The sequence below is a fragment of the Rhinoraja longicauda genome, chromosome 44 (assembly GCF_053455715.1).
Source record: "Rhinoraja longicauda isolate Sanriku21f chromosome 44, sRhiLon1.1, whole genome shotgun sequence".
NCBI classification, from domain to species: Eukaryota; Metazoa; Chordata; class Chondrichthyes; order Rajiformes; family Arhynchobatidae; genus Rhinoraja; species Rhinoraja longicauda.
This window is the reverse complement of record NC_135996.1, coordinates 4,997,767-5,008,765: the sequence shown is the minus strand read 5'-3', so window position 1 is coordinate 5,008,765 and position 10,999 is coordinate 4,997,767. Positions and strand designations below refer to the sequence as shown.

Below are 10,999 nucleotides of genomic sequence, written 5' to 3'. Positions count from 1 at the left end.
CCTAATACTACCACTACCAGTAATACTACTAAAATCCCTAATACTACCACTACCCCTAATACTCCTAGCTCTAATACTACTACCCCTAACACCACTAACCCTCGTACTACTACCTCTAGTACTACTACTAGTAACGCTAGTACTACTACCTCTAATACTACTACTACCCCTAATACTACTACCCTAATAGTCCTAGCTCTAATACTACTACCCCTAATACTACCACTACCCCTAATACTACTACCCCAATACTACTACTACTACCCCTAATAGTCCTAGCTCTAATACTACTACTACTACTACTACCCCTAATACTACTAACTCTAGTACTACCAACCCTCGTACTACTACCCCTAATAGTACTACTACTACTACCCCTAATAGTACTACTACCCCTATAACTACTACCCTTAATACTACTAGCTCTAATACTACTACCCCTAATACTACCACTAATACTACTACTACCATTAATACTACCCCTAATACTACTACCCCTAATACTACCACTAGGGGAGAGGGGGGGGGAGAGGGGAGGAGGGGGGGAGGGGAGAGGGGGGGGAGGGGAGAGGGGGGGGGAGGGGGAGGGGAGAGGGGGGGGGGGAGGGGGAGGGGAGAGGGGGGGGGGGAGGGGGAGGGTCCCGTCGACGTTTGGCGCCACGTGGAGAGGAGGGGGGGAGGGAGGTCGATGATGTGAACACACACACACGCGCACAAGGCGCGGAACACGAGAGAGAACATTCCAGAATATATATATTTTTTTCTTTTTTCACTCTTTCTCTCAAAAGGGAAGGGAAAATAGTTTGGGACTTCTTCTTGTCGTCCACACACACTCCACACACGCGTTACACGTACGCCATCCCCTCCCTTACTTGTTAAAAAAAAACCGCGCGTAAACACGCACACACATTCAACAAGGGCGGGCGGCTGCAACAAAAAAAAAGGTTTCAAAGCGAAAATAAACAGGTAAGGCGGAGGGGAGGGAGGCAAGTTCTGTCAGCCGTTGGCTTCACTCGACGGGAGGAGCCAGTGGGAGGTGACGGGCGGCCGTTTGAAGTAGTTTTTAAAAAAAACAAATCTTGTCATCCTCCACTTCCCTCCCTCCCTCCCTCCTCCTCCTCCTTACCTCTCTCTCTCTCTCTCTGTGTGCGTGTGTGTGTGTGTCGTCTTCTCTCCTCCACGAACACGAACACGACGACGACGAGGGAGGGCGGCCGGCCGCCATCTTGAAGCCGGCGGGTTTCCTCTCCTCCTCTCAACGAAGAGAGAACGAGAGAGAAAGGGAAAGGGAGGGGGGAAAAAAAAGCATCAAAACGTCCGAATTCAGGGTGGTTTCCCTCAGCTTTCGACACAAATCGGGGCTCCCCTACCGAATGGTGGCGTTAAAATCGAGAAATGTTGATTTTTTTTTTGTAATTAAGGGAAGTTTTTTTTTTTTTTCTTCTCCCCGCCATTTTAACCCCGGGACCATTTTCCCTCTTGAGGTTTATTCTTCCCATTTGAACTCCCTCCCTCCTGGCAAACAATTTTTTTTTTCTCTCTGCCTGTCTGTCTGTCTCCCTCCCTCCCTCTCTCTCTCTCTCTTTTCTAATAAACATGGCTGACTGCGGGCACCTCCATTTATATTGACCTGCAAGCACTTTTTTAAAAAATATATATATACAGAGAGAGAGAGAGAGAGAGAAACAAAATCATCCCTTTTCCTTAAGGAAGACAAAACTTCCAGGTAAATGCATTTTTGCATGCTGTTTTATTCTTTGGAAATATCTGCGCGCATGTGGTTCTTTTTAATTCCCTTCCCCCAAATCTGCGTTTTTTCTTATTGTTTCAGAAAACGTGTCTTTTAATGTTTTCTCTTTAAAGCGTGCAATGTTTGCAATGGTTTTTATATATGGCAAAAAAAAAAAAAGAAATTGCAATTGCATTATTATGTTCAACTAACATTTTTTTCCTCCAAATTTGTCAAATCAACTCACCATGTGTTATGGGGCGTGGGATTTTTTTTGCTCTTGAATGGAGGGCTTCTCTTAATTGAATTGCTTTATTTTGTATGGGGAATTGGAAAAGATAATGGTTGGAAAGTGTTTCTGAGAGGAAAAGAACGGATTTGGGGAGATAGACACAAAGAGCTGGAGTAACTCAGGTGGCATCTCTGGATAGAGGAATAGGTAGACACAAAATGCTGGAGTAACTCAACGGGACAAGTAACATCTCTGGAGAGAAGGTGACGTTTCGGGTCAAGACCTTTCTTCAGACGGAATAGGTGACCTTTCGGGCTGAGACCCTTCTTCAGACGGAATAGGTGACCTTTCGGGCTGAGACCCTTCTTCAGACGGAATAGGTGACCTTTCGGGCTGAGACCCTTCTTCAGACGGAATGGGTGACCTTTCGGGCTGAGACCCTTCTTCAGACGGAATAGGTGACCTTTCGGGCTGAGACCCTTCAGACGGAACGGGCGATGTTTCGGGTCGAGACCCTTTTTCAGACGGAGTGGATGACGTTTCGGGTCGAGATCCTTCAGACGGAGTGGATGACGTTTTGGGTCGAGATCCTTCAGACGGAACTGGTGACGTTTCGGGTCGAGATCCTTCGGACGAAAAGGTGACGTTTCGGGTCGAGATCCTTCGGACGAAAAGGTGACGTTTCGGGTCGAGATCCTTCGGACGGAATAGGTGACATTTCGGGTCGAGACACTTCAGACGGAATAGGTGACGTTTCGGGTCGAGACCCGTCAGAGTTTGAGGAGCTGCCTTGGATTTTAATCGTTCTGGGGGCTAGCATGGGTATGATGGGCTGAACAGCCTCTGCTGTGCTAGTTGAATTTTGAAGATAGATGCAAAATGTTCGAGTAACTGAGCAGGACAGGCAGCATCTCTGGAGAAAAGGAATAGTTTACGTTTTGTTTCCGAACCCTTCAGACCTTTTGAAGTTTTCCATTTTTGCTGGTCACCAGATCTGTTAGTGTTAAAGATTTGCCATCCCACAATTCCGCTATTGCCTTTTTTCCTCATATGGCACATATTTTAATGAAAAGGGGCATTCTACTGTTAGAAACCGTTAATACCCCCCAATATTACATGACAATTGGCATGGCAGATTCTTTCAGTGGTAGACACAAAATGCTGGAGTAACTTGGCGGGCCAGGCAGCATCTCTGAACGTTTCGGGCTGTCTCGCCCCAAAATGTCACCCATTCCTTCTATCCAGAGATGCTGCCTGTCCCGCCGAGTTATTCCAGCATTTTGTGTCTATCTTCAGTGTATTCTTTTGATGGTACCGTTGGAACAATAACACCCCTGGCTCGTGGGTTGGTTTTGTATCGGGGCCATTATTGCAACAGCTTACAAAATGGTTGTAAAGACTCGCCACGATCTCTTCTGTGCAGTTGAAAGTGGGAAGTTTAAAGTAGGATGTGAAAGTTGCATAAAATGTCACTTTTAGCTCCGAAAGGGAGATCCATCTACTTTTGGAGCAGGAAACCACCTTCCTCTTCCTTGGATAGGAGAAGATTTCAGCAGAGCATTCTTCATTGTGCGTCGAGCAAATATAAAGTTGATCTTTCTATTTTCCATTCCCTTTTAGTTTTAATTTGGACAAATTAAAACGAATCTAGTTTTTTTTCCAATTTATTCCATGGCCACCATTTTGTCTTTCAACAAAATGGTGGCTCGACCCATGTTTGTTTTGGCGCATGTTAGTCTCTGAAAATGTGCTCTTTTAAAAATAAAATCAGTGCGCTTGTTCACAATTTTCTAGTTTGTTTGCTGCTTCATGTAAGCAGAATGGTTAAGTAAATTAATCTTCCTAGTATTGCGGGTTTTGCGTTTGAGAGGGGTATCCGCCATTACAACGAATTGAACAGTTGTGGGCAATGTGTTAAGGCCAAGCGTGCAACAATATTCTCTGAGGTTGAAAATTAATTCCTGTTATCCAAGTCATATGTATCTTGTTTGCTGCTATCCTCCACTTACTGTATACTTCTGGAGAAATTAGCCTGTTTTGTCAGGAAATGTTGCATTCCCTTCTCCCCAGAGTAAATGGATTTGCTTTTCCCTATTTTCTCTATTACAAACTGTCAGGCAGACTTGGTATTGTCAGGTCTCATGGCCATACTGATCTGAGTTGGAGAGGAATTATTGTTTAGTTTAGTTCGGAAATACAGCAAGGAAACGGGCCCTTCAGCCCACCGAGTCCGCACCAACCAACGATCCCCGCACACTAGCACTATCCTACGGACTTGGGACAATTTATATTTACACCTAGCCAATTAACCTACAACCCTGTGCGGAAACCGAGGATCTCGGAGAAAACCTACGCAGGTCACAAAGAACGTACAAACTCCGTACCGGCAGCACCCGTAGTCAGGATTGAACTCTGGTTACTCTGACGCTGTAAGGCCGCGGCACTCCCACTGCGCCACCAATTGCTTAGGACTTAATTTGTTGGCACCTGGTTATTATAAAATGTGATACTGCAAGGTTTTGTTCATTTTGAAAATCAAAGTTTAGCTTGAGAAAAATGTACTGCAGAGGTGGTTTATTGGAAGATGAAAATATTAATCATATGCTCAAGCAAAAAGATGTATAAAGATGACCCAAACAGTCAATGGCGGGACTGTCATATGTTGAAAGACTGGAGCGACTAGCCTTGTATACACTGGAATTTAGAAGGATGAGAGGAGATCTTATCGAAACGTATAAGATTATTAAGGGGTTGGACACGTTAGAGGCAGGAAACATGTTCCCAATGTTGGGGGAGTCCAGAACCATGGGCCACACACAGTTTAAGAATAAGGGGTAGGCCATTTAGAACGGAGATGAGGAAAAACTTTTTCAGTCAGAGAGTTGTGAATCTGTGGAATTCTCTGCCTCAGAAGGCAGTGGAGGCCAATTCTCTGAATGCATTCAAGAGAGAGCTAGATAGAGCTCTTAAGGATAGCGGAGTCAGGGGGTATGGGGAGAAGGCAGGAATGGGGTACTGATTGAGAATGATCAGCCATGATCACATTGAATGGCGGTGCTGGCCCGAAGGGCTGAATGGCCTCCTCCTGCACCTATTGTCTATTGGACATAGAAGATAGACACTTGCTAGTTTAGTCAATATATAAAATCGTTCTTTGATTTCTCCAATAATTTTTCCTTGATTGACTAAAGCAATCCCGATTGGGATGTAGATTGTGTCAAAGACCATCTGTATTAGCAGCATGTTAAAATTTGACCCTGGAGAGCAAAATGATTTTTGTTGCAGCCACCCATTTCAAGTATTTAAATTGTGGAGTCAAGTGTAGAAAGGAGGATAGACAAAAAAAAAGCTGGAGTGTCAGCCTGCATCTCTAGAGAAAAGGAATAGGTGATGTTTCGGGTCGAGACCCCGAGTGAAGAAGGGTCTCGACCTGAAACCAGCATCTGCAGTTCCTTCCTACATGCGAGGAACTACAGAGGCTGTTTTTAAAAAAAAAGAGACAGCGCTGTGCAGGTCACACAGCATCTCTGGAGAACATGGATAGGTGATGTTTCGGGTCAGGACTATTCTTCAGACTCTGTGCAGGGAGAGAAAGCTGGAAGCGAGAATGGGCAGGGCAAAGCCTGGCAAGTAATAAAGTCATTTTGTCTCTGAATGTGTGCTGTATATTTCAAATGTTTTGAATTGCATTTTTGTTGTATAAAGTAGGTAAGAATAAATTTGGTGGTCAAATGATTAAGGAAAGCAGTATGCAAGTAATAAATTGGCGCAATTTTATGGGTTAATTTTGTTTTATTTCTTAACTAGAGTTGAAATTCATACATTGGACTGGGAATTGTGAGCACGATGTCTCAATCAAGTTAGTTATTATTTGTGTGTACGAGTATTTGTTTTAAAAAAAAAATGTGGTTACTCTTTAGGAATCTAACTGAATAAGTTTCCAAACAAACAGTGCCATTACCACTGTAAAATCAAGCTTGTTTGTGTTGATGATTAATTGGCAAAGGATTGGCATTGGTAAACTTGGTCAGAATCTTATTTGCATGCCTGCAAGTAGGTTCTAGTGTAAGAGACAAGAATATTTATGTATGTGATTTTTACATGTTTTGTAAAGGTTCCAGACACTGAGATGTGTATGGAGGAACGACAGATGCTGTTTTACACCAAAGATAGACACAAAATGCTCGAGTAACTCAGCGGGACAGGCAGCATCTCCGGAGAGAAGGAATGGGTGATGTTTCGGGTCGAGACCCTGCTTGGCTGCCTTCTTCTGAAGGAGGGTCTCTACCCAAAATGTCACCCATTCCTTCTCTCCAGAAATGCTGCTGAGTTACTCCATCATTTTGTGTCCAGACATTAAGATGTTAGTTTTGTTAATTAGAGTATATTATACATTTTGTAAACAGTGAACCCTCCGATTCACTTTAATATTGTGGCAAATGAACCACTAGTGCTAAATAAACCTCATGAGTGTATTAAGCTGAATTTTAAACGTGTCACATGAAAGCTTAAGTCTCCTTAATTGATCGGAATTTTCATGTCACCATTTGAAGAGACGTTAGTATTTTAATGAAAAATGTAGAATTAAATTTCTGTATGAGCTGCAAGACACTGCGTCCAAAGAGGAATTATAAGAGACCTTCTGGATTAAGAACTGGCAGCTGCGAATGAGACGTGTGTTTGTGAGAGAGGAGACATATTGTATGAATTGCCATGTTTCTTTGCATCTGCCGAGATCTGAATTTGTGTCACGGGAAGGGAAAGTTAATTTGCAATTCAATTGCCATCTGAGCTGAAACCTTGGGTTTGTTTGTGGAAGGCCCACTGTAAGGGCTGAAGGCATCAATGAATAATTATGGTGAATGTAGTTGTAGATTTTAATATGTAGGAAGGAACTGCAGATGCTGGTTTAAACCAAAGATAGACACAAAGTGCTGCCTGTCCCGCTAACTCAGCGGGACAGGCAGTGTTCCTGGAGAGAAGGAATGGGTGACGTTTCGGGTTGAGACCCTTCTTCAGACTGGTCAGGGGAAAGGGAAACGAGAGATATAGACAGTGATGTAGAGAGATATAGAACAAATGAATGAAAGATATGTAAAAAAAGTAACGATTATAAAGGAAACAGACCATTGTTAACTGTGTAAGAAAATAACTGCAGATGCTGGTACAAATCGAAGGTATTCACAAAGTGCTGGAGTAACTCAGCAGGTCAGGCAGCATCTCGGGAGAGAAGGAATGGGTGACGTTTCGGGTCGAGACCCTTCTTCAGACTGCTAGGTGAGAACGAGAACCTGGTGCGACTTGGGTGGGGGAGGAATGGAAAGAGAGAGAGAGAAAGTACATGGGTTACTTGAAATAAGAGAAGTTAATATTCATACCACTGGTGAGATATGAGATGCTGTTCCTCCAATTTACGATTAGCCTCACTCTGACAATGGAGGAGGCCTAGGACAGAAAGGTCAGTATGGGATTGGGGAGGTATCCAAGGGGGGGTCCTCAGAGCCTGTGCTGATCAACTGGCAGAGGTGTTCACCAACATCTTCAACCTCTCTCTGAGTCAGTCTGTGGTTCCCACCTCCTTCAAAGCATCCATCATCGTTCCTGTTCCTAAGAAACTAGTAACCTCCTGTTTAAATGACGACCGTCCTGTCGCACTGACATCAGTCATCATGAAGTGGTTCGAGCGACTAGTCAAAACTCGCATCTGCTCCTCTCTCCCTGACACCTTGGACCCTCTTCAGTTTGCATATAGACCAAACAGGGCCACGGACGATGCCATCGCCATGGCAATACATACTGCGCTCACCCACCTGGACAAAGGAAATACATATGTGAGAATGCTCTTTATTGACTACAGCTCGGCATTCAACACTATTATTCCCTCAAAACTCGTCCCCAAGCTCCTCGATCTTGGACTGGAGACCTCCATCTGCGGATGGATATTCGATTTCCTGACGGGCAGGCCCCAGGTGGTGAGAATTGGCAGCCACACCTCTTCCTCACTGATCGTCAACACAGGCACGCCACAGGGCTATGTGCTCAGTCCTCTCCTGTACTCCCTGTTCACGCACGACTGTACTGCTAAGCACGGCTCAAACATCATCCTAAGGTTTGCTGACGACACGACCATCCTGGGCCTCATCACAGACAACAATGAAACGGCCTACAGAGCGGAGGTAAAGGCACTAAACAGCTGGTGCCAGGAAAATAACCTCTCTCTCAATGTCAGCAAAACTAAAGAGATGATCGTGGACTACAGGAGACAGCAGGGGAGTGGACACCTCCCCATCCACATCGGTGATGCTGAGGTTGAAAGGGTCAGCAGCTTTAAGTTCCTCGGTGTGCACATCACTGAGGACACTGCACACGGACACAATAACAAAGAAGGCCAACCAGCGGCTCTTTTTCCTGAGAAGACTGAGGAAATTTGGCTGGAACGCCAGCATCCTCACAAACTTCTACAGATGCACCATCGAGAGCCTGCTGACGTGCTGCATTACAGTCTGGTACGGGAACTGTTCTGCCCACAGCCACAAATCACTACAGAGGGTGGTGAAGACGGCACAGCACATCACTGGCAACTGTCCCCCGGCCATTCAGGACATTTTCTACCGGCGGTGCCTGCGGAAGGCACGCAGCATCATCAAGGACCACAGCCACCCAGCACGCAGGCTGTTCTCCTTGTTACCGTCGGGCAGACGATACAGGAGTATGGCTGCACGTACCACCAGACTTAAGAACAGTTTCTACCATCAGGCCATCAGGCTTCTGAACTCATCGCCGCGGTAGAGTTGCTGCTTTACAGCGAATGCAGCGCCGGAGACTCAGGTTCGATCCTGACTACGGGTGCTGTACTGTACGGAGTTTGTACGTTCTCCCCGTGACCTGCGTGGGTTTTCTCCGAGATCTTCGGTTTCCTCCCACACTCCAAAGACGTACAGGTATGTAGGTTAATTGGCTGGGTAAATGTAAAAAATTGTCCCTAGTAGGTGTAGGATAATGTTAATGTGCGGGGATCGCTGGGCGGCACGGACTTGGAGGGCCGAAAAGGCCTGTTTCCGGCTGTATATATATGATATATGATATGATGATTTCACATCATATATGTTGATTATTTTAATATTGTCTTTTTACCTTACTAATGTCATTTTTATCTTATTTATCCTTGGAATATTACTGCGGAGGTGTCCCGTTGTCTTGTCAAATACATTTCATTGTACCGTTGACCCTGTGCAAACATATGACAAATAAAATAAAATAATTATTATTGTTATGTATAATTGATTGCAGGAATTTTTTTGAAAGGCAAGTCCAATTTTAAGTTGTTGCCTAAGGCCTTTTAGCATGTTTGGTCTTGATATATTTTACAGTAAGTTTAGTTTAAATTGTTGCATAGAGTTTCCACAATTAAGCCAGCCAGTGTGCACGACATTGGATAGTTCACTGTACAATGATGATAAAGCTGATTATGTACATAATTTATATGCAAGTATCTTGCCACAGAAAGTACCGTGCTTTCCTTGGGGGAAGGTCGGAGTAGATCATGCCCTCAGGACAGATTGCCTGCTGAGTTGGACACAAAATGCTGGAGTAACGATGGATGACGTTTCGGGTCGAGACCCTTCTTCTGACCCAAACGTCGCCCATTCCTTCTATCCAGAGATGCTACCTGTTGAGTTACTCCAGCATTTTGTGTCTATCTTCGGTGTAAACCAGCATCTGCAGTTCCTCCCTACACATTTCTCTGCTGAGTTAACTGACAATAGACAATAGGTGCAGGAGGAGGCCATTCGGCCCTTCGAGCCAGCACCGCCATTCAATGTGATCATGGCTGATCATTCTCAATCAGTACCCCGTTCCTGCCCTCTCCCCATACCCCCTGACTCTGCTATCCTTAAGAGCTCTATCTCGCTCTCTCTTGAATGCATTCAGAGAATTGGCTTCCACTGCCTTCTGAGGCAGAGAATTCCACAGATTCACAACTCTCTGACTGAAAAAGTTTTTCCTCATCTCAGTTCTAAATGGCCTACCCCTTATTCTTAAACTGTGGCCCCTTGTTCTGGACTCCCCCAACATTGGGAACATGTTTCCTGCCTCTAACGTGTCCAACCTCTTAATAATCTTATACGTTTCGATAAGATCTCCTCTCATCCGTATAAATTCCAGTGTATACAAGCCTAGTCGCTCCAGTCTTTCAACATATGACAGTCCCGCCATTCTGGGAATTAACCTGGTGAACCTACGCTGCACGCCCTCAATAGCAAGAATATCCTTCCTCAAATTTGGAGACCAAAACTGCACACAGTACTACAGGTGCGGTCTCACTAGGGCCCTGTACAACTGCAGAAGGACCTCTTTGCTCCTATACTCAACTCCTCTTGTTATGAAGGCCAACATTCCATTGGCTTTCTTCACTGCCTGCTGTACCTGCATGCTTCCTTTCAGTGACTGATGCACTAGGACACCCAGATCTCGTTGTACTAACTGATGCGTATTTGCTTTGTCTGTGAATATTTGTGATACAGAGGCTCTGGTCCCTTCAGCAGTGTTGGCCGAAAACACTTGTATTTTAAACAAAAGTAGTTGTAAGCACCTTAGGTGGAAATAATTTTTCGAGATCCCAGTAGACAGAATGCAAATAGCTGCTTGCATACCATTTTTGGATTGCAGCTCCACCTGTTAGTGATCTTTTGAGATTTCTTTAGAGCTGGCAGTAATTTGACACAAAACAACCGTAGTAACTCACCGGGTCAGGCAGCATCTCTGGAGAAAAGGGATGGGTGACGTTTCGGGTCCAGATCCTTCTTCAGACACGAAACACGTGACCCGAAACACCACCCATTCCTTTTCTCCAGATATGCTGCCTAACCCACTGATTTACTCCAGATTTTTGTGTTTATCTTCAGTTTTAACCAACATCTGCAGTTCCTTCCTGCACAATAATTTAAAGATATTAGTTTAATTTAGAGATACAGTGCCCTTCGGCCCACCGAGTCCGCACCATCCAGTGATCCCCGCACATTAACTTCACTCTGCAC

General features: G+C 44.7%; 1 protein-coding gene across 10 annotated transcripts in view; it reads left to right on the top strand.

The window, feature by feature from the left end:
• The first annotated feature begins 831 nt into the window (after positions 1–831).
• The window catches only part of pogzb (pogo transposable element derived with ZNF domain b), a 90,992-nt gene continuing 80,824 nt past the window's right edge, over positions 832–10,999 (top strand). For 4 of the 10 annotated variants that reach the window (XM_078432020.1, XM_078432019.1, XM_078432029.1 and 1 more), the window contains exon 1: positions 5,798–5,820. In XM_078432020.1, the coding sequence (XP_078288146.1) occupies positions 5,808–5,820 (13 nt within the window). In that variant the 5' untranslated portion in view covers positions 5,798–5,807. Of the gene's footprint in view, positions 967–1,013; positions 1,057–1,153; positions 1,727–2,354; positions 2,637–5,797; positions 5,835–10,999 lie in introns of those variants that run through there. The other 6 variants (XM_078432023.1, XM_078432028.1, XM_078432025.1 and 3 more) reach the window with 6 other exon arrangements.